The 24,953-nt window shown below is 41.9% G+C and overlaps 1 protein-coding gene across 5 annotated transcripts in view; it reads right to left on the reverse strand.

The window, feature by feature from the left end:
- Positions 1-24,953, reverse strand: part of anks1b (ankyrin repeat and sterile alpha motif domain containing 1B) — a 355,428-nt gene that overhangs the window by 196,944 nt on the left and 133,531 nt on the right. For 4 of the 5 annotated variants that reach the window (XM_050036188.1, XM_050036186.1, XM_050036185.1 and 1 more), the window contains exons 6-9: positions 18,738-18,813; positions 15,961-16,062; positions 10,622-10,744; positions 9,622-9,806 (exon numbers count right to left, since the gene is read on the reverse strand). In XM_050036188.1, the coding sequence (XP_049892145.1) occupies positions 9,622-9,806; positions 10,622-10,744; positions 15,961-16,062; positions 18,738-18,813 (486 nt within the window). Of the gene's footprint in view, positions 1-9,621; positions 9,807-10,621; positions 10,745-15,960; positions 16,063-18,737; positions 18,814-22,175; positions 22,330-24,953 lie in introns of those variants that run through there. The other variant, XM_050036189.1, reaches the window with a different exon arrangement.

Genomic DNA, 24,953 nt, shown 5'->3' on the forward strand with positions numbered 1-24,953 from the left:
AGCAGAAGACTCACATATTCAAACTGGCCTTTGTCTCACATTGTTCTGGCTAGTGTTTGTAATAAGTGTTTTTCGAGGTTTGCTGTTGCTTATGTTTAATTGTTTGTTTCTTTTAACGGTTTTTACTCATTTTTTAGTCTTATTCTAAATCAATGTATTTCTGTTGAGCACTTTGCCCTTGCTCTGTGAAAGGTTCTATACTATATTGACTTTACTCACTTAATTACAGACCCACAGAGATCTATCACTCAACTCTGCCTATACAGAGTCTTTAAGTTTACCGTTTTGGTTTTCCATCTGGCAGCTTTTCTTCTCTATTGTGTCGGTGTTGTGTTTACAGTTGCCCCAAAGTGACCCTAAAGTCAAGATGCAGATGGAGCACATTCATAAAACCATGTTAATAGAGCCAGAACAAACAATGAACAAGATCTTTAAGTCACTTCAATCAGCATTTATTTGTCACATGGAATAATTCAAGGTATAACCCCAGTGTAATGTGATCCCATCAGCTCCTTTAACTTGTGTACTGTGATTTAGTCCTTTTTCCCCATCTTCTTACATTGTTGGCTGCTGTAATCTTTGGATTCCGATTATGTAATGATTTAACTGTCCACATATTCCGAACTCAACAACATGGTCGCTCCTCCCGAACATGGGCAGCACTGCATTTCAGTCACCTCTAAATAGCATATAGCAGCGATTCCACAGCAGGACCAGGACAGCACCTCACAATCCCATCATCACCAGTCCGTATTCACTATAAAACACATGCCTTCTCTCATTCTCTCACCAGAGTCCTCTGCTCTGTTGGATTGGCACATAGAAAAAGAGTCTGCTGCTGTCCAAGAGTTTCGGAGGATTAGAGGACATTACAGTTCCTGACATCTTGTTGGAAATTGATGTGGCACGGAGGTTGTCTAGCTTATTTCTGTTGCCTGTGCAATGACTAGCAGGATGCTAGCTCAACTGGTGCTCATTCTTCTCCATCTTTTCTCGATCACAAGTGCTATACCATAGGCAACTGGACTTGCTTGAGTTTCTTGAAGACGTTTTGTCTCTCATCCAAGAGGCTTCTTCAGTTCTTCAGGATTTAAACTCCATGTTGGTGTGAACCCTTACAGAGTCATTAAGGTCACATATAAGTCGTTGACCCACCTGGCCATCTTGTGTGTCCTTAGGGTTAGAGGAGTCCAGGTGAGAATGGGATGTTAAGTCGTCTGGCAAGGGATCCCAAGACTGCATTGAAAGTGGGTGATAAGTGGTGTCATAAGCCATCTCCTCTGTTTAACGATGGACGTTCCAGTTTGACGTAGACGGCTTCTGTCACTCATCTTTCAAACCATCTGTCTTCTTTGGCCAAGACGTGAACATCGCAAGGAGTGTCCCTTCTCATTTAGATGTAAGTGGACAGCTGAGTCTTGACCTGAGGAGCTGGCTCTCCTGTGCTGTGCCATGCGCTTGTGGAGTGGTTGATTTGATTCATCAATGTACAAATCTGCATTCCTGGCTGCACTGACCTGCATACACTACATTACTCTGCTTATGCCTGGGTGTTTCATCCTTGGGTGGGCGAGTTTCTGTCTCAGTGTGTTTGAAGTGCACAGGGATGTGGTGTTTGTTGAGGATCCTCCTGAGTTTCTCAGATACCTTACTGCGACGTAAGGAATGACGATGTTGTTTTGTTTTCGTGTCTCTTCCTCTCTGCAACTCAAGCAAGTCCAGTTCCCCTCGATATAACTCTTATGGTTACCATGACATGGGTGACTGAGAATCTTCACCGACATCTTTTCTGGATGTTTACTGATGAAGACCTTGACCTGGCTAGCTAGCAGAAGTAGCAGGAGGAGAGTTAAAAGACTGGTGAGTTGATTTCCACATCCCAATGTGTAACTTGCAGCCACACGCCACCACCGTCCAAAGCAAACCACAAAAAGCAACACTAAGTCTTTCAAAATAGACATAAGAGCATAAATTAACACAAATTTAGCAGACCTGACAGAGAGGCAACTTGAAACGTCTGTGCCTTCATTTGATTTCATGTTGAAGTTTGGGGTATTATTATTTTTCTAAGAGCAAGGTTGGATGAGATAACAGCACATCCTTAATACAAATCAAGAGTTTCAAGGATTCCACTGAAATCAGGTTTTACTTTCCTTCTCTTGTTGAGATGCTGATGCTCATTTTAGAATAATCTTGAAACAAGTGGCACACCATTTTGCATTGCGGCTCTGCGTGCCACAATGAGTTAACCAGAGAGCAGAAAGGTGCAGGAACAGAAGAACAACTTTATCACTCACACATGCTCACTGTGTCCTTTCCTGGGGCTCTTTGGCTCCCAGGAGGCAGGTGTGTAGATGAGCACTGTGGCATGAGGTGTCAGAGGGCAGATGCTGCCCACCTGATATCTCAGTGAACCATATGATGCAGCAGAGGACGCAGGTCACACTAGATTAAATAGACAGATACCACTGCAGTGTCTGATCTGTAGCTTTTAAAAGGGGAGGCAGAGGGAGAGAGCTGAGGGGGAGTGCTGAGGGAGAGATCTAATGACGAGAGAAAAATCATCCTTACAAAGACAGCCTAAAAAAACAGGAGGGCAAAGAAATCAAGTTAAAGAGGGAGAGGATTAAGAGAGACACTTGGGGGGGCATGTTAAAGATATGATGAAGTGCTGGCAGAAAAATCTTAAATTAGAAGAAAATTTTAAGAAAAATCAAGAGGAGATACAGAGGGAGGAAAACGACAGATGGGAAGAGCAACAGAGCAGCAGTCAGACTGAAGATGGAGGCAGAAAATGAGGCAGAAACCAAAAGGTCACAAATCGCTCCAGATTGCAAAGGGACCTCTGCAACACTGGAATATTGATTGATGTAAAACGGACTGCAGTCCTCACATACACACACTGCACCATATGCATAAACAATACACAGATACATCCTTTCATTACCGTAAGAATCAGATATCAGCCAGTGTTCGATAGAAAGGACACCATTAATTATTCATTACTGAGGACAGCATAACTGATCAATTTTACATTAGTAATCTATGTGAGCCTTCATGGTGTGGGGAATGTTTTTCTACTTAACTACATAAGGATGTGTTTTTTTATGTCTGCGACTGCATTTTGGGAGCCTGTCAGATTAATACTGTGACCTGAACTGACTCTACTGTATTGCAAAACATTTAAGGATCATACTTACTCAATTTCACCCAGATTTTTGCACGCACAAAACTTAAACTTTTGAAATGTCACAGAAAAGAAATGTGAATTAGACACATTTCTATAAACTGGTTTGCACAGTTTCGTCAGAAGTTGACTGTTAAGGCTATGCTTTACGCATGGCTGTAATCCACTTGTAAACAGAGTAGAAGAAGTAGGGGTTGCAAATATGGATGCGTGTGATTAGTCGTTTAAACGATGAAACGTCTGCCCCCTCTGTAGTTGGCACCAGAAATAGTCGGTTAACCATGTACAAGGCCGCTTAATTGTCATGCAGCCGCCCGCCCCTAGTGGGTGCTGCAGAGCCGTTAGACTGCAGTCCCCCTCCCCGCAGGAATACCTGAGTAGATTGGAGTTTTAAAACAGCACGGTGGTAAACTGGAGAGATGTCCCCTCACAAAACCAGCGTGGTTTGGCTGTACTTTGACATAGAAAACAAAAACAAGGTAGCATGTAGGATGTGTCAGGAAAAACTGGCATATAATCACTCGACTGGAGCAATGCGCAACCACATTCAGCTCAAGCATTTGGATGTTAACCCGCACATTCATATTGAATGGCGCATAGTGCTTCACAATTCAGCCGCAATTGATCTTTTTTTTAGATGTTATATTAGTTAGTTAGTTAGTTATTTTGTTAACTTTAAGTGAATGTTGTCAGATAATGTGCAGGGTTTACATTCATACTGCACATAGCAAAATGCCTCTCATTTCAGCTGACATTTAATTATAATTTAGATGTTGTTTTAACTGAATTTCTATCATTTCTGTTGGATAATCTGCAAGGTTCAATGTGCCCCACATTTCAGAAGCAGGTTATTTATTTCAGATGTTATTTTAGGGGTTAGCTTTTGACTGAGTTGCCGTCATGTTCACATTCATACCGCACGGCGCAAAGTGTCTCGTACTTCAGTGGCATTTAAAATCTGACATGGTTGTTGAAGATTGTGATTAAAGGCTTCAAAGGGCTCTTAAAGCCCCTACAAGGAACTTTCATTTTGAGTTGATTTTGGCGACCCTGTGGACAAAAGCGGTAGTGTTTTGCCGGAATGAAGCCTACATTTCCCATGAGCTCTAGCGCGTATTGTCGTAAAGACGCTTACCTGGCTCGCGCATGTGTTTGTTTTGGGGATGAATGAAACAACAAGACGGGAAAACTTTGCCCCCGCTCCTATGGGGGATCCCAGCTCACCTCTGCCATGCCCCAGCTCCACCTCTCCAGCGGAAGCGCCACCGCCGCCGGGGTAAACGCAGCGGTCGGCTGGTAAGGCTGAAGGCCTGTTTGGCGAGCACTTCCACGGCTTCTTGGACTGAGTATGGAGCGGTGCCTCGCCTCTTTATTTCTTGGCACTCGCTGGACCCTGTCGACGCCTGGCTGGTACCTGTCGTCAGCCCGGATGAGGTGTTCCAGCCCCGTGCCTGCTCTCATCGTCCTCGCTGGCGTGGGGTGAATCTGCGCAACCCGTGGCCTCTGTGTGTGGCTCCCTGGACAGCTAACACCGTGGACCCGCCGGCTCCTGCTAGGATTGGGCTGGTAAATGCTAGATCGCTAGCGAACAAAACGTTTATCCTGAATGATTTCTTGACTTCCCGAGGATTGGATTTTCTCTGTGTGACTGAGACGTGGCTGACTGTTGGTGAGTCCAGTGCTTTCACAGAACTTTAACCCGATGATTGCTGCTATTTTAACTCCCCGTGGACGTCGGGTCGAGGAGGAGGAATAGCGACTATTTATAAGAGTCACTATAAATGTAAGCAGCTAGGTAAGATGACGTGTGCCGTCCGAGTGCCGTAAATCGTTTCGTCCTGGAAGCGACCTGGGGCGGACCCGGAGACAGTTTCCTAAAGGTATGGATATACACTATATAGAAATAGCTTATCTTCACACCGATGGTCTCATTTGCTGTTGTAGGTCACGCACAGACATTAGCAGAAACGAGAGACTTTTGCATATCCATTTAAAAGTTCCTTGTAGTGGCTTTAATGCACACAATATTTTTGGGACAATGTTTCAAATGTTTAACAATAAATGGTGCTAAATTTCAACTGTTTTCTGAGTGTTCTACTTTTGTTAGACTAGTCGACTAGTCTTAATTAAAATTTCTGTTTAGTCGACAGCGACATCCTTAGTAAATAGCAGTAAGCCAGGGGGCAGGCACACCTCGTTTTTAAAGGGATTTGGAAATGACACTCTGATTGGTTAAAGTCATGTTACACCTAAAACACATCTATAATTCATTAAGGAACTACTCTTTACCCTTTACGCCAAGATTATGAGCCATTTAACTTGCAGAAGTGGAGTTGGAAATGCCCTAAGTGCACTTGCACCATACACTTCAGACCATGCTCTATGAATCTTTTAAACATGGCCCTTCATGTCGAATGTTTATAGCCAATCAACAGAAAATTAATCAAAAAGCAAAAATGCCGAGCGCATGCTGGTTCCAGCTTCTTGAATATGAGAATATGTTGCATTTCGCCATCTTACATCATTGTATGAGGAATGTTGATTGGACATAAAAAAAAGAACATTATTAATTTCCTGACATTTTTCTAATCAACTGAATAGACTAAATATTAAACATAATCTTTCATGATACAGTATAAATATCAGCAGAAAATATTACCAGTGTCAAACAGTGGAGTTTTCTTTCAGGGACACATACTAGTTTAACCACAATAAACACACACATACTCTAAGTACTTATTTAAACACAGGACACGTACACACACAAACGTGCATTTCCATTACAGCTTGGTTTACACACAGAAAACCAAGGCAATGTGAGAAGCCTGCATTGCTTTCTTCCTTTGTGTGTGTGTGTGTGTGTGTGTGTGTGTGTGTGTGTGTGTGTGTGTGTGTGCTGTCTTAGGTTTTTGCATGTTTTATTCATGTGTAACCGACACAACGAATCACATACTAATGGCTCCGGCCACACGTACAGACAGTAGCCTGGGGGCACATAAACACACCTACACACTGCGAATGTCAGTAATGGAATACAAATTGGTACTTATTGAGAGAGAGAGAGAGAGAGAGAGAGAGAGAGAGAGAGAGAGAGAGAGAGAGAAGATGGATTGAGATAATTACAGCCTAAGTGAGCGAAGATGTGTGTGTTGAACATACATGAATGCGTGCATGAGCCTCGGCAGGTTCAGACGCCTGCTGCACTGTACGTAAACATGCCTCGGCTTGCTTTCATATTGAGCCTCTTACAGAAATGGAAAAGATGATGAGCTATTGATCAGCGTCAAAATATTCCTTCACTGGGGTGTGTGTAAGGTGTGTCTCTGTGTGTGTGTGTTAGTGTGTGAGCGGGGAGAGAAATAGGAAGAAAAATGGACACATCGTAATGAGCAAGCCAGAAGCACAGACACACACAACTGCATTTCTTTGGATGCTTCTCTGTGTGTGTTTGTTGAGTGTGTGTGTGTGTGTGTGTGTGTGTGTGTGTGTGTGTGTGTGTGTGTGTGTGTGTGTTTGTGAGTGGTCTAAAGGCTCAGGTGGGGGGTCAGTGTGATAGATGACCTCTGTGTCCTGCGGTGCATCTGACTTCCTGGACACTGGAATTGAAAAAGCTCAGATCCTCTTTGTCACGCTGTGCTGGCTGTTAGAAATAAACTGCAGCTGTGATTCTGTGCTCAGCTAATACTGAGAAAAGTCGGCTATTTCATCCCCAAACTGGAATTCAAACCAATACAGTCTAATCAGTTTTCCTGTATGTGTATGTTTGTGTGTGTGTGGAGAGAGAGAAAGAGTAAACAACTGGAGTTGATACTACCAGCAATATTTTTGTATAAAATAAGCCTAATGAGAAGATGCAAGGTCAAGACAAGCGGTGTCTGCGGGCTGTCAGCGGATGTTTGAGCACAAATAGTGATTACAATTTTAAACTAATTCAGGCAAACAACAAACAGAAGCTGTTGGGTTTCAGTAACAACAAGTGAATACTCAATTGGACGAGCCGGCTCAGTGGCATCAGTCTGTCTGATACTGCCCTCTGTTGTCAACACAGACCAAGTACAAGCCTTCAATTTAGCACAGCCTTCAGGTGGCCTGGGTGGTTTTTCTGTCTGCATATGCACTGCATTGATAACAAACCAAAACATTTAGATGTTTTTATGCACTGCTGTGAAAATGCCTTGCCTTAAATTGCAATTTAATACAGAATGATTAATGTAATAATTTGATGTAATACCATATCTACACTGAACTACAAGTGTTCGCACCATCTCTCTCTTTATAACTCATTTTATAAAAAGGCAAAAAAAATAATATGATCAGTCAAAACACTGTAATTATTTCTGGGACAGAAAAGTACCACCTAGTTTTAGCTATGGCTGCAACTCATTAAATGATCACTTTAATTGAAAATGTACCTGTTAAATGTCAGAAAATGGTGAAATGTTACCTGAAATTCAAACTTGCCAACACCCTAATTTCCCTGGCAGTCGCTTTTTTAATTGCCCTCTTGGTTTTCACAATTGACCAGTATTTTGCCCGATTTACAACAAAGTTTTACACCTTTTTTTCCTTTAAGTCATCACAAACTGTCGTATAAAAGCCCTACGACTATAATAGTTTCTACTTGGGCCTGCATGAGTCAGGCGCAGCTGCCAGTGACCCCTTGTGTCTGTGCTCACCACATCAGGCATGTGTGACGGGAACACTCTAGCTGGGGTTTGATGGGTGCCTTGGGGGTCAGCAGGGACCTGACATGTCCTGTGCAGGAGCAGGGAACCCAGCCCTCTGCAAGAGACTATGAGCCTCCCGTTCCACTTCCCTAAAGCATCCAGGACCCAGGGGTATGTGGGCCAGAGAAGACAGCTGGCTGTGGGTCCCTGGTGCAGGACAAGCCTACAAGCCTGGCCTCCCCGTCCTCGTCCTGGTGCTGAACTATCAGGGGCATGAACCAAAAGCTAAACCATAACTCAACCATATTTTTCCCTACTTGATGTGTCAAGGCTGGCAAGTAAACAGAGGTGACCTCTTCATATTGCTTATTTTGTCTGACCACAGCAGTCCAAAGCCCAAAAATATTCAGTTTACAATGACATAACACAAAGAAAAACGTCAAGTCCTTACTTTTGAGAGGCTGAAACTAGTAATCCCTGTAACATTTAACTGATAAACAGTCAACTTGGCTTATTACTTCAGCACAATTGAAGTTGCGATGTACAGCTGCTGTGGATAAGCAGGTAGACTCATGCACTGATTGTCGGTGGTTTGGGCTCTGGCATTTGAAAGTGTCCTTGAGCAAGTCGCTGAATCCTGATCGCTCCCAATAGGCCAGTGCCATGCTTAGTAGCTCACTGCCATCAGTGTATGAATGTGTCAATGAAGTGTAAAGCGCCCTGGATAGTAGGACAGTTGATTTATTCTAAAGATTTTATTACTCAATGAAAATAACAATTAATATACCAAAAAAAATCCAAAACTTGTCTCATTAATATTTAAATGTTTAATTCAATCATCTCTTCTTAAAAACAATAGCAACAATTTCCCTGAACTAGGGACCCATTATTTTTACTTATGTACTTCTCTTAAAACTAAAAGGTTTTGACAGTGATTTATTTCAACACTGGAGTAATATGCAGTTAAGATAATCACTGGCTAATGTATTTTTCCATCAGCGGGTCAAAGAAAATAATGGAAGCAATTTATAGACTGTACCAACAGTCTGTAATATTATTTTAAGCCTTTTTGTCATTCGTGCATGGCCATTAAAGTAAACAGAAAATATTGAATGGCCAAATAACAATATTAGATAACGCATGGTGTTAATGTTACAGTAGTAATGGTGCAGAAATTACTTTTAATATGGGGGAGAAGAAACATTTAGAAAATCAATCATAAGTTATCATTTAATAGAAATATGTTGTGCGTGTTGATAATTTTAATATATCATGCTTTGGTGGGGACAAAAAGGACAGTGCTGTCTTGCTGCCATCTTGAATGCATAGCAGTTGTACTCCATTTCAGATTTCCAAAGCTTTCAGAGCGCCACACTGTCTAAAATACTCCCACACTTTGGATAATGGTGGCTATGGTGAGGTTTTGTAGCTGCAGCTTGTTCTATGCTTTGACTAAGCTCAACCCCCTTCTTCAATGTGATGAGCGATGCAAGTTTTGCAAATCGGCCATATTTCTGTAATCGGTGGTGTCAATTACAACAATGAGTCACCCAAGACCTATTGGATAAAAGCGCCATATAAATGCAGCCCAATTATCATTAGTACAAATTACCTCTGTGCCACTAAATTATAACAGCTGTAACAAGTTGTGATTTCTTAACTCAGAAGTGTGAATGTACAAGAAGCCCTTAAAGACAGGACCAGGGATAAATAATACACCAAACTCCTTCAAATGTACCGATCCTCTGTCAGAAAAGAGCGCCTTACCTTGACGCGGGTCAGGGTGCCATTGGGTCGATCCGGGCGCTCCTCGTCAGAGAGCCGCCCGCTGCCAAAGCTGTCCATGGAGTGGGAGGAGATGGTGTGGCAGAGCTCCTCAAAGGAGTAGTCCCTGTCCCGGCACTTCTTGATCTCGTGGAGCAGTTTGGACAGCTCACTTGTCACAGCATCATCTGGGGAGAGGAGGAAGACGAGACAGAGCAGGGGTGGAGGAAGTAAGAAATACATCCAAAGTTCCCTAAAGTGTCAGAATAAAGCAAGTCCCTATCACTATAGGTACAAGAGTGGTAAAGGAAAATAAAATGTATAACTGAGTAAAGACTACGCCTATCCCTCTGAGATGACCAGATACTGTAAGATTTGATTCTTTAATTTTCAAACCACCAAAGCAGACTGCACTGTAGAGAAATATGTAGAAGATATTGATTTCCACAGTCTTGTTATTTTCAATAGACAAAACTAATTGTTTCTAAAACAGGCAGGAGAGCAGTTCAGCAGGAATTCAACTTGTTGCAATGTTACGTTCATAACACAGGGGGCAGCGCTGGACAGGGAAAGTGTACGGCTGTTTAGAGCTGTAGTTACTGTCATTCTCCACTAACAGAGCTGCTCTCCATGGCTGGATTTATATTTTATTATTTGCCCATATTGCAGAAATAAATTACACTTCAAATCCACTTTGGAGATATATTTTTTCACAACAAAAAAGTTACACAAATGCACAAAAGTCAAGTTGAAATATGCTCAGGATGAAAGATAAATTCTTCCTCTTGGCTGCACAGTTGGTTTACAGTGTATTTCTTTTACTTATGTCAATACATTTTTATGTTAAGGCATATTTTAAAGCACATCCTGAACCTCATGAAAAATGCATTTTTTTCCCAGTCTGAGTTATTATACATCTTCTACTCTATTTTCTAAAACTCTCTTATATTGGATTGAAACATTTCTGGTCTGGTTCTTATTGTGTATGTGTGCGTTTACTCACTCTTGTGTCTGAGGGAGGGGGAGGCAGAGGGCGAGGGGACAGAGGTTCGAGGTGCGGGGACGGGACACTTGCGAACAGGCTCCTCCACGATACTCCTCCTCTCTGAGTCGTCCATCATATATTCTACAGAGACGTAGAGACAAGGGGGGAGAAGATGCAGGTTCAGACAATGAAAGACAAAAATAGGGGAATGTTTTGGGGGAACAGGTAAAAAGAGGAGGAAGAGACACCGGCCGGAAGAGGAGTTTGGAGGAGAATGTGATGGTTGGGTGAGGGTGGGGGAGAGAAAAGCATTTCAGAGGCATTTTACTGGATCGATATAATAGCACAGCCATCAGCATGGTAAACAGCTTGTGCTGCATTCAATTCGCACTTTTCCCCGCACCGCAAATTCACTTCACAGCTTCTGCTAATAGAGCACTCTGCTGTTCATAAAAGCAGAAGAGAAGAATTATGTGGGGAAAGCAAAAAAAGGGGGGAGAAAGGAGGGATGAGGGATGAGGAGAGAAAGCAGGTTCAGGTGTGGGGGCGGACAGTACGTTGAGCACTGGATAATAAACTTGCTTAAGTGAGGCATTAGCAGCCGAAAACACACACACACGCTTGCACGGAGAAATCATGTGGCAGATTCCCTGCAGAGCACTAATGAGGAATCCTATTAATGTCAGGAAAAGTGTATTGTGTGTTTCTCCTACTAAAAATCTTGGCATTCAGCTCAATAATTATGATACACAACCACACATTTGCATACAATTACACTGAGTATGGGAAGGTATATCAGAGGGTGTCAGAAGGAAGGGATTACAATGCTTTGACAGTTGTATTCCCCTGTACTCATACTTCAATAGACTGTCATAAACAGCACAAGACGCACAGCCTGGTGTTGCAGCTGAACTACTGCACTGCTCTGTGAGTACATAACCAGTTGCTGCTGGGCAGTAAAAAGTGAACTGTTAATGAATCTGAACAGTAGGAGTAATGAGATCTCCTCATAACGAGGTGCCTGTGGCAACCAGAAAGCCCCTCAGCTGGTACAATTGAGTAAATGGCATATCTTTTGCTCTTTGTGTGTGCGTGTGTGCGTGTGTCCTTCTCCATCTCCTCTCCAACAGGAAATGGCATGCAGCTGATCTTTTCACCAAGTCACAGCTGTGCCCTCTTTCTCTCTCTCCTTCTTCCTCGCTCTCACACACACATCCAGCCTCCTATTTATGCTGAAGTCCAAATTTCTCACTTTCCAGCGCTGGTTTACTGAGATTAAATTCTGATGGTCGCTTTTCCTCACTAATATCTACCATCACATAGATTTCTGACATTTAAAAAGCGACAAGTGGTCTATTCATGTCTAGGAAAGTGTTTCCATCACTGATCCTAGACATCTTGCAGTCTTTCAGTGTCAAAAGCGCCGTGTTCACTTCATATTTGCGGAACAAAAATCACAAAAAAAGCATTATTATCACTGCTCAGGGTTTCAGCAGCAGAATTCAAAGCATGCTCAAATGAAAAATACATTAAACCTGTTCAACACCACTGACCCACCAGTGGTCATCCTGTGAAGCCAAGCTTTGTTCGAACACACCAAACCTTACTTTAAATTCCAGTGAAGACCCAAAGTTTCCAAGGATATTAAATATGTCAAGTTTAACATTGGGGAAATGTGTAACAAATAGCAAAGCATCTAGAATGTTTGCAGAATGTTGATTTTTTTGGGGCACTTGTGGGCAAAAGAACAAGCTGTAGATTTGTTGTGGTTAATGAGTTAGTTGCCCATTTACATATCCAGCAGACATGGGGAAGATTAGCATAGTGTATATATGCACTGCTCACATCACAAAGCATTAACAAAGAATGCTACCCACTGGATAAAAAGCTTTTCTTTCTGACGCAGTGTTTCCCCTACCATTAAATTAGCGAGGCGCCCCGCCCCCCCAACGACACCCCCCACCCCCCCTTGAAGTTCAAGTTAATTTTATTTAATTTTATTTTCTATGTGGCGCCAGATCACAATAGAAGTCATTTAAGGTTACCTTTCCTATAGAACAGGTCTATATCTTGACCTTTTATTAAACACACTAAATATCCTTATGTTATTTATCTTATTCAAACAACGGCATGTCATTTCTGTCTCTACATGGTTGCATGTTTACAATTCTCTTCTGCTCTCTGTATTGCGCATGGCGGGGTTCTGCCCTGATTCGCACACGGGATCCAAACCCTGCCCAATTTGACGCAATTTGTTACCTGACATAGTTACTGTTATGGACAGTGTCTAAATGACCATCAAAAGACAGCTTTAACGCACTATCGTGTTTCCAGAATTTGTAGAACTTGTAGAAAAGACTGTTTGCCTGATGAAGGTTTAGTCACTGAAACGTTGCAGCAGCATTAAAATCCTTATTTTTCCAAGTCAGATAGTGTGCCGGAGTCTTCTCTACAAGTTTTATTCTTCTCGTCCCTCTCCTACGAACCTGTTTGAGACTAGATATGCGAAGTATTCCTTCTTTTTAAGTAGACATGGTACCAAAGTATTGGTTATCATGACATCCCCAACGCTCAGTTGCTAACTTTGTCTGATGTTCGGTGCTGGACAAGTGGCATACAGGTATTAAGAGTAATAAAACTGAATCAAAACAGTTGAGTTGCGGGCTGTAAAACCAAAACAATGAGCTGAAATTGATTTAATTTGTATGTGGTCTTTGACCATAACAGTATACATATGAAATGGGAAACTGGAGTCCCCAATTACAACTAAAATACTCAGTCTGTTGCATCATTGTGATTTCCCTGGTTTAATGTCAGCTTTACGTCTGTTATTTTCTAGCCGTGGCCAATTTGCAACATTCCTGGGAGTCGGTCTGTGTTTCCCTTTCTATATTTGCCTCCAAGTTATGACCAACTCGCTGTTAATTTAGGCTCTGACATATTCTCCTCATCCCTCTATCCCTCCAGTTTCTGTCTGCCTTTATCTCACCCTCTTTAAATCATGTGTAACTATGTGGCTTACATTCACCCAGAGATTACATGACGACAGATAGTGAAGGCCTCCGAGCCACAGATTACAGTGTTCACACTGAGCCTCATAATCACCTCAAGACAACACTGTCTTTAAAAGTCGCAATCTGGAGAATCTCTGGGTCTCTGGGGACTGTGGAGTAAACTCACACTAACAATCACTGGTCACACACAAAACACATACTGCAGTAAACATGGCAGCAAAAAAGGGACTTTTAATGGCAGGTCAGGGACCAATGTGAGGAAGACTGAAGAAAGAAAGTGAAAACACTGAGAATTAAACGTACTTTTCTTGTGCTGAAATAGGCTGACCAGGTGCATCTGTAATGTGCTGCTATGAATTTATGACTTTATTGGTTAGATCCAGTTTAATTATGCAGCAGACATTTAAGACGCATGATGGAAAATGTCTGACTGATTACATTTGGGATAAAACAAGGAATAATAAGACTCCACCTAGGGCTCTGAGAAATTACAGTGGCTATCTTTGGCTGTATTTACATTTTAAAAACCAAAGGATTAATCGATTTAATTGAGAAAATAATCTGCAGATTAATCGAGGGGAAAATAATTGTTAGCTGCAGCTCAGTTTAAAAGCACAATCATCTTTTTCCTTCCCTGTGGTATTTTTCCAGTAAAGGAGATTTTGGCAGGCATGAGCATGCTAATTCACAAAGCATCCTTGAATATTTAAACACTTTGGAAGAGTCCTCCTTCTCTACAGCTCTTCCTCCAACCTGTTTTCACAGGAAAAACTTTGTTTCTTTGTGATTTAAATGCTCCAGTCTGCTCCTGGCAACAAGCCTGAGCTCGCCAAATATAACCACATTCAGATTGCAGCCAGTGTAAATGAAAACACTCAGTCCTCAAGTTAATAGACTGTGTATTTGGATGTAAATAGCGTTGTACACTAATCATAGATTGAAAGATCTAGTGTCACGGAGGTGAAATTCAATGTGAGGATGATGGCCCTGATAATAAAAGTGAGATATATAAAATCTGTGTCCTTCTAAGGCATAGTGAGGACCTGCTGTTCTGTACAAAGTGTGCCAGGACACATCTTACAACTGTTACTGATACATAATTGTGTTTCACACTTCACTTACATCTATTATAACTGCTCATATTGTAAGTAGCTGTGATTTTGAAAACAGCATATACTGTGCATCGTGGGTCTGAACAAATTCAATGTACAGTAGGTGTCAAAAATGCTTCCAACCCATACATCCACATAGGCTGTATGTTCCTAACCTCCAATACGACACACAGGAGTGCTTCCTAAATGAGTGCATCTACCAATGGACGACTGAATAGCTTGCACATGATCATTATATCACAGTTTTAAATATGTGGTTACCTTTGTGTAACAGTTGCTGTTGCGCCTAAACTACGTGGTTAATGTTAGGAAACAAAACTCTTTCGTTAAGTTTAGAAAAAGAGATCATGGTTTGGCTTAAAATAAATACGTTTGTTACAAGGGTTGCAGCAATACACCCATTTCACACTATACTTCAGTACGACAATTGACGTTTATGATCACGTCTACATTTGCTTGTCTACAGTGACAGGGAAAAAAATGCAACCAGATAGAAAATTTCCATTTTGCCTCTCCTGTCCTTCGCAACTGCCAGGTGACCCCCTAACAATGATCGTGAATATGTGTCATAACACGCATGTACAAACAAACTCTGTGGTCGTATTTTGGAGGAGGACAGTCTCCAAAAAAGCCCTATCAATCCATTTAAATGAAATACCTCAACAAAACAATCATCCCTAATCACCACCAATAACACAACGCAGGAGAACTGGGAAGGTCACTGTACTGAGGGAACATCAAGGACAACATTTACAGGCTTGAGTTGTGTAACTGTGCACTCTCACACTGTAGCAACTGAACACGTACAGTACCGCAGCTCCCATTGTGTCTCCAATAGAAGATACACTTCCTGGAAAACAAGTTTTCAAATTGGAACACATCCTCTCATAACAACGGTCACATACTCCACACACCAAGAACATCTCAAAATTTGGACTGCCCTTGCACATTTCTACAACTTGTATGCTCTGCGTGTCAACACACCTGCAGTGTAATGTTAACCTACGGCCAATCCAGTCAGCAGAAACACTTGGTGTGCCTGTTAGCTTAATCTCTATACGAAAAAAAAAACAAAAAACTGAATACTGTATATTTAATCTTCATTTTGTTGTACTACATTTACTCTACAGGAACATTCTATTTTTTGCGCTTGAAATGACCCAATTTTTGAAGTGAAATTCATCTAAATCTAGTGTGTGTGTGTGTGTGTGTGTGTGTGTGTGTGTCTTACCTTGAATAAGAGCAGTGATCTGCTGGGATTTCGGTGCAGGATGTTCTCTCAGGATCTCCAGAGCTGTTCTCCCCTGGCTGTCTCTCAGACTGGTGTCGATTTCTGAGACACAACACACACACAGAAAAATACAAGCACAAGTGTTAATACACACCGACAGCAGGGCAGAGGCCAAACCTCAACAGCCGTGACACTGAGAACATGATAAACCTACTCATACTTGCTCAAACCCCAGACACAAAAATACAATGCACTCACATACAGTTTGCACATATGACTGAGACCTGAGATCTGCTGACACACCACTCAGTCACAAAACTCCAGTCAGCAAAAGATGAATGAGCTGCAGTCACCCGAGGATGGATGTGGGATTTTATTAATTCATGAAGACTCTTTACAAGGAGTAAACACGCTTTTCATCAAATTTTAGACCAGTGTTTCTCTTGCTCTTACACAAACATGCACCTTTTACCCTGCTGCATCACAGTCCCAGACAATGACACATATATGAATCCACAAAAAAACAAACACACACCAACCCGTGGCTTACACACACACTCAGTCATGCACACACAAACTCAATAGTGTGCAGGGAAAATAAATCTTTCTTCTACTTCAGGTCCTGATTTACCTGACTGCTAGCCTGTTTAATCTCTTCCTGTGCTCACAGATCCAATTTGACATGAAAAATAAATGTCATTCCCGCCACTCTGCTGAGCTCCATAAAAGAAAAATGAATAAAACTGAGAGGAAGCACATTCAGACCTGATGTAATTTGCCAGTTTTCTCTCATTCCTATCATACTTCCTTTATACACGTTTTACTGCTCTTCTGTTGCTTTTAACTTAATAGGACTTTCACATGTTTCACCTCTTGTGTTTTATGCATTTATTATAAATTCAAAAACAGAATAATTTGAATTAATAATGAACTTTCATGCTTAATGCTGTAAGATGTAAGATAAGACAATCTATCACTCTCATGTCAGTATGGTAAATTGAGGCTTTCACCGATTGCTGGTTAGCTTATCTTAGCAAAGACTGGAAAACAGAGGGAAACACCTGGCTCCATTCACAGGCTCATTTATGCTCAACGTTACTGGTATGTATCGGACACAGACATACCTTCTGTCCACACTCAGCGTTCATGTTGTCCATATTTGTTTTCTGAAAGCTATGACCTCTTAACTGGATGCAATGCGAACAAGCGAGTAAGCGAACATCAGTGTTTCCCAATGAAGATGTCATAATTTGCTATATTTTCAGAGCAACCGCAAGTCATTCCTCAGCCTCGCTCAGGGCTCCATAGGCTACTTGAATGATGATGTCACTCAAAGAGGACAGTTAAGAGTTCGCTTGCTCGCTTTATGTTATGAAGAGGTGTAACAGGTACGGACAAAACAGAGCAGTACCACCGGAAATCGTAGGGGCAGTGTGGCCAATAGTTAGAGCGAGACACGACCACAGGACAGGACAAAGACATTTTAAAAATGGGGAACTTTTTATATTGAAGGTTTTAAGAGTTATTCAGAAATTTTAAACATGTCCCGATGTATTTAATGGCCTCAAAGTCCACTGGAGTCTACAACGCTACCTCTGACTTTCCCTCTTTCTTAAAGGTCCAGTGTGTAGGATTTAGGGGCATCTATTGGCAGAAATGATTAATAAAGTTCACTATTCGTTTTCATTATTTTATAATAGGTTTCGTTCCCTTAGAATGAGCTGTTTATATCCACATATGGAGCTGGTCCTCTTCCACAAAGTCCGCCATGTTGTTCTACAGTAGCCCAGAACAGACAAACTAGATAAAGCTATTCGCCTTTTCGTTTCCGACACATGGAGGTTTATGGGCAGTGACAGTTTGAAGTGGATGCATCTATTTTTGTTTGTAAACAGAGTATAAATGAGCCTTTCAGCCTCCGAAGCTCACTAATTAATAACTGATCAATTAAGTTATATCTCCTGCGTGATGTGGCTGAAAGCTCCAGAAAAGGGTTTAATCCAAGACTGCTTTGAAAAAACATTGTTTCCAAGACTGGCAAAGAACTCTGATGCATAATAAATAAATTAGTTAAAAAATGAGTGCAAATTTTCATCAGTAAATCCAAAACATGACTATGATATCTTTGATGCACTGACTGTGTATTTTAACATCCTCAGCTGTTTCCCTGCATAACTGACAATGAAAGGCCCATCCTGCACCCCCCCACCCCACACCCACACATATATGCATACATACAATTTTTCAAGGGTTGTGTAAGATTTAAGTTCAGCAATCAGGCCAACGCAGCCCTGCGCTGATCCAGGATGTTAATAAAATCGAGGCCAAAAGAACATGGCCAGGAAGCTCTGCAGGAAAAAGGAAGTGCTAAAGGAAAAGTGGGTGGAGGGTGGCGGTGGAATCAAAGGACAACGGTCTTCTTTCTAAATTTGCTCTGGATACAAGGAGTTTACATGTGCGTTTTGGTCTCTGCTTATCACCGTGACCCCTTTGTCAAGTTGAGTGACATCATCAAAACAAGACACCACATATCATTTCCTGTTTAAGTTTCAGCACCTCCTCCTGACATGACAGAAAAAATGGCCCAAACAATAACAGAGCCGACAGTCCAGGCTTTTAAAACAGAGACAGAATGCAGCAGACAGATGCCTTGAGTTCACCTGAGGGCAAAATTTAACCCACAATCTGGGGGTAAAAACATTACAATAAAAAGGAACAACAAGGGAAAACCACACACACACTGTTTTTGTTTTCCCAGGATATATTTATAGACCCACCTGAGTCAAGCAGGAGGCGAACTACATCCATCTTCCCATAGAGAGCTGCCTCGTGGAGGGCACTGCCATTCTCGGTCTGAGAAAAAGACAGAGTGTGTGTGTGTTAATATTCCATCACTTTAACAATTGAACACAGAGACAAAAATAGACATCAAAAACAGAAGTGGACTGAGAAGCACGAAAGCCATTACACAAAAAAACAGGATTAAAAGGAGCAGGAAAAACACTATTTTTATTTTATACGTCTCTTTCTCTTTGGCGGTTAAATGAAAGAGATTCAGCAAGATTTTAAAAAGTCACATTCGCTCGCCTGCAAACAGCGTGAGGCCACACCGATTTCAAACCATTACACAAGCAGCAGGAGCCTGTGTGGAAACGTCCCAATTTCCCTCACCATACGCCGGCCCGTATCAGCCTCCAGTGCTTCTAATGGGGATATTACAGATATGATGCAACACATGGAAACTAGCGAGGGGAGGACGCTGCCTCATCTTGGATCAGCAGTGATGAGAGAGACGATTACTCTGACAAGCCCACTTTTATCAGAGCCACACTCGGGAGCCACAGTAAAAAAACAAAAACGAACAGATGTTTATAATCAGCCTGCGTGGGAACAATTAGAAGAAAATTTTAAAGCTACTAGGTAAGTTTTTACATGACCATGATGTATTTTGAATTGTCTCAATGTCATAATATTTGTTTATAGAAAAATGAATCAGTCAGTAGTGATAGTCTACCCTCATTTAAACTAGGGCTGGGTAAATTCTTAAAAAACACTTCTACGAGTACCCTAAAGTGTTGCCGATACCAGTAGAGCATTTAATTTGATACTTTTTTATTTTGTACAACATTCGATAACACCATACCGTAAAATGCCACCACTCCTCCCCATCAAAATGGCTTTTATATGAATACATCTTGAAAATGTTCAAATTATTTTTGGTGGCATATCTGTATGCTGAACCGCTAACTCAATCAAATACACCATGCTTGACTTCACCACACTGCACAGACTGTACAGGTTGAACCTTCTGAGGTAGTGGGCAAATCACACATTAGATTAAATCAAAGAACGCTTGCTGTGAGTGGCTGCAAAGCCATGGAGTTAGTCATTTTAATTTTTCAAGATCTGGGTACAATAAGGATCAAATGCAGTTATTGTTTGACTGGAGATGTTTAAATATTGCTTGGTATACAGGCTGGGTATTTGAACGTCATACCTTTGAGGTATCGACAGAAATAACCCATTATGAAGTGGTATCAAAACATCTTCAGTCAAATAATAACTGCATTTGAGTGCCAGGGGTCTGACCCTGTACCAATCTACTGCCTGGCTGAATCAGCGAACTTTCTGTGGCTCAAGAACCACTCTCCGCACGCAGGGACAGAAAGTTCAACATGTGCCTGGTTAGCACAAGCTAACACAGCAGCGAAACACTGAAAACGTTAACAGTCCCAACAAACTTAGACCGACACCAAAACAGCTCAACTCTGTTGTCAGACTCGTTAATAACTATTTGGGAAACACTAGCTGTGCGAAGCTAAAAGTTAGCCCTGTTACTGTGTGAGTGTGGTAGGGTGGACTCACAACTGTCCCCGGTAGAGAACTCACACTCCCACAGCAGTAGCAGCTACAACCCATACAGTCTGTGGTGTGGTAAAGTTGAACGCAGTATATTACAAAAGTTCAAAAGTATGACTATACTACACGCCACTCAATTCACATTATGGGTATCAGATGAAGTACTCTGTTGGTATCTGTATCATTTTAAGGGTGCTGGTGTTGTAATATTTTAAATGATACCCAGTCCTACTTGGCACTGGGTTATTTATAATACCTTAAAAGGTACTGAGTGCTGATACCAAGCCCTACTTCATACCGTATAAATTGGGTGGAAACAATATTAGAAACACATCTGAGTACAATGCCATACATTTCAACAGCACCACATGCAGCTGTGCTAGGAAAACTTGACTGGTTTTTCCATTACAACGTGGTGATCACATGTGGGGGTCTTCTAGCCTCTAATGTAATCAGAGCAACACATCTCTCCTCAGTGCTGGTGTAAACAGTATTCAGCATGGAGACCTTTGCTCCTCGTAGTTTTTCTGTTAGTGTTGTTATACTGATGCATCATGCAGATAGTAACAATAACAGAGAGTTTGCTGCTGTAGTTGTTGTGACCCCTCTATTTCTCATTGCTTGTACTGAGGTTGTTCTTTGCCTGAACCAAGGAGCTTCTGCATTGCATGATTTTGTACTTACTGTCTTTTAATCAATCAATCAATCAAACTTTATTTATATAGCACCTTTCATACATCAAAAATGCAACCCCAAAGCGCTTAAAGCAGAGGTGCCATTACTCTGCTTAGCATCGCCAGCTTTATCCTTTACTTGCCTAAAGGCTATTTTTATGCTTAAAAAAAGCTCTTATTAAGTTTTAATTGTTTTTTTTTTTAGACAAGACAATAACCACTGAGATTTCCAATACATGATCAGTTTATTCAAATAATGCTTGCTGGCTGTGAGAGATCAGCCAGTTAGCATTACACTTCAAAAGTAAATGTTGACAGTGTTTTTGAACTTACTCTCACTGTTTGTAAAAAATGTTAACAATGAATGTTAATGAAGATGAAAGTAGCCTAAGCAAATGCTCTACGGAGCTTGGTGTGAATGTTTGGTAACAGGCAAATTGGTGAGCTACAGTTAGCTGTATAGGGTCTATAACAGTGGCATATATCAATTCCCCTTGAAACACTGGATTTCAATGGCAAAGAAATCAGAATTCCACACACAACACAGACAAAGAAATAGCTTCCCAAGGTCAGGTGGTTTGCTCAATCTGTCCAATTAGCAATCGTGTCTTGAGGTTTTGCTTTTGGTGACTAAAAGCTCAGCCATCTACACAAAGACACTACAAAGTAATCACAATCACCTCATGACAACATGGCTCTGTTGAGACACAGCAGCACGGCTACCCCCTGTGGTCAGGAAACTAATGTCATCATGATGAGGTGAGGTGTTGCTAAAGCAGACCGACCTGGGCCGATGGAAAAACCCTATATGTGAGGTACACACATGTGGGACATCATGTTTCTATATGTCTCAATAACATCTTGCTTGAAGCTATAACACACATCAGGGACACTACAGACTTGAACTTGAACCACACACTCATGCGTGCATGCAGCTATGATAGAATTCACACCCTCACACACACACGCAGCAACATACAAATGCTGAATCTGTCGCATCCTTCATGGTTGGCTTCCTGACAACGCAGATGAAAACCTGGACTAAACCAAACTCCAAGCCTTAATGAAGATAAATTATCTGGGTGACAGCCAGGTCTGCTGATACACGGCCGGGAAATTCAACTCAACGCGACACTGCACCAGATCAACGTGCTCGTCCTCTGCAGGGAATGCTAAACTTACTGTTCTGCTTCTTCTGCAACAAAAAGTGTCATGGGATAATACGCCAGATGCAGCCACTCCTATGTCCTCACAAGGTCAAGGGTCAATCGTCCAGTTCTCTTAGGGGGAGAATATTGTAGGTGTAAATCCAAAGTGAAAACAGATGACAGGTCACATTTGCAGCTTCATTGGCTGCATCAAACTGTGGACGTTTAGCCCGAGGAGCCAATCTTTTACCCACATGCTAGAGAAAGGAGGTGGGAGCGCAGGAAATGATCCACCCCCCTTTTCCTCACACACGCACCACTTGCCCTCCTAACCTTCCCCCCCTCTGTGGTCATCTCTATACCACTTCCTGTCCTGTTTCCCATGGCGATCACACAGTGATGTCACGAGGAAACAGGGCAGGCGATTCTCACTCTCTAAGAGTTTCCGGGTATTGAAAGGCAGATGACTTTCTGTTTCAGGGCGGCTGGCAGAAATGTAGCAGTCTCTGTTGATGTTGGGATGAATGTAAATGCTCATGTCCACTTAAAGAAGGCTGTCTAGTGTGTCTGTGTGAGTGTGTGTGTTTTTGCTAAACTTTTGCACTGTGTTGTTGGCCACCTGCCCGACCCAGCAGCAGGTTCCTCTATAGGGATTTCCCCTCATTATTATGGAAACATTCAGAGAAGGGAAGAGAGACGGAGGAAGACACGGAGTGAAGGGAGAGAGTGTGACTGCGCTGCTTCTATAAATTATTCATTCACACTCAGACAGACCTTTATGGCTTGACTCCAATTACTGACCTGGACTATCATTCTCTCTCTCTCTCACACACACGTGCGCACACACACACACACACATTAAGTGCTTTCCACTCGTGACAATTTACAGGGTGTCCATCTGTGGGTCGCCCACAGCATCCACTCTGTGCGGTCAACAATATAGCTTTCACACTGCAGCCTTGCAGATAATACAAAGAGGACAAGTGAGTAAAGAGTTTATTCAAATGGATACTAATATGAGTTTTATTCTCATGGCAGTTTGTGGTGTAGTTACCAGTCTGCTCGATGAAGCTTCTCAATATATCCATCATCAATAGAAGCCAAGAGCCAAAATAGTTTGTTTCCGCATAACAAGTGTCACACTGTCATTAACCATCATGACATGGCTTCATAGGTTTTGTTTTACTGAGCATGGTTCATGTGTACTCTTGTACGGTACCCATCAGGCGTCAGCACCAACCGTACCAAACCATGAAAATAAACTGCTATTTAACGTGACAGCAAGGAGTTTTTAAGCAGTTATTAAACAGTCTCAATGTCATACTGATGCCTCTGTATCAGACAGCAGCGCAGCCCACCATAGACATCTGGCTTTTCTGCCACCTGCAACTTGCAGTCGGAGCTCCGGTGGGAGGCGGAGAGCTCTGCACCCGAAAGCAGTGGCTCCTCCTCTATCCAGGAGCAGAGCTTTGCCTCGCTGCTCTACCAGTCCCTGCTGACGACATTTCCCGGGGCAGCAGTGTCTGACTGCAACGCCCTTTTCTAACTTATACCACAACTAAAATGTCACGTAGATGATGACAAGTGTATACAGGTACGGAACAACATTGCTAATGTGGAAGCTGAGCGAAGGTGGAGTGGAGGAGGGAGCAATCAAAGTCAGGCACTGTAGGAATCAATTGTACCTTATATTAAAACGGCCATAGTTTCTATCAGAATAATCCAGTTACCACTGTTATTAAGCTACTTGAGTAATTTATTGTGTTATGTGCGTACACGTGGCCCGAACAAATGGACTTACATGATATTAACATTACATTGCAAACAACAAACTGTCTCTTCTAACCGCCAAAAAAAAAGGTTGCTCTTCCTTAACACAACTTTTTTTCTAATCATACAAACAGAACAATTCATCAGTGATGATGAAAGACATTTTACCAAAGGGTGAACTCACAAATCATCGTGTGATGCAAGAGGACATGTAATCTCACCTATATCTCATCATAAACAAATCCTCGACAGTGAAATCATTAAACCTGCCTTTTTCTATACTGTAGCTCACTGGTTGCCAACCTGGAGGTACCGACCCCTATTAGAGGTTGCCAAAGCTTTACAGGGGGGTCACAAGGCCTTCTTGACTTTAAGGGGTACAAGAAAACTTCTTAAAAGAAATATAAAGTAGGCCTATATATCAGCATTTCTCACTAAATGAAATTGCATTATGCATTGAGTATCATATGAAATATCCATAAAATATGTCACTTATCAGGGGTCGTCAGTTTACTCAATGATGACAAGGGGTCAGTTCAGGAAAGAGGTTGGGAACCACTGCTTTGGCTAATGGTGATATAGCTGAACATTAACTGTGCTTTAAGAGATCTTTGACTTATATATTTGAGCTTCTCAAACCCAGGATAAGGGTTTATTCTAGGTTACTGAAACCACAGCATGATGTGTACACATGCAACGCGTAACTGGGATACTCCGCCTACTCCATTGGCATTAAATATTAAAGTTTTTAGTTATATTAAATGAGAGTCCCAACAGAAATGCCTGATCTCCAAGTAGTGCTGAACTGCTGCGTCATCTCACTCCAATTGACCGGTGAGTTTAACCCACCAGGAGGACAATTTCGCTCGCCATCTGTGCAAAATAATTAGGTGATGTGCATGAGGCCTTATTGTGTCTGTCCTAAAAAGGTGGTGGAGAAAAAGGGGAAAAGGTGGTGCTATTTCTACACATTATCTTCAGCCCCAAAAGAGATGGAGTAGAACAAGAGTCAAGAGTAAATTACAGAGATCTGAGGAATCAA

This window comes from Epinephelus moara, chromosome 23 (genome assembly GCF_006386435.1).
Source record: "Epinephelus moara isolate mb chromosome 23, YSFRI_EMoa_1.0, whole genome shotgun sequence".
NCBI lineage: Eukaryota > Metazoa > Chordata > Actinopteri > Perciformes > Serranidae > Epinephelus > Epinephelus moara.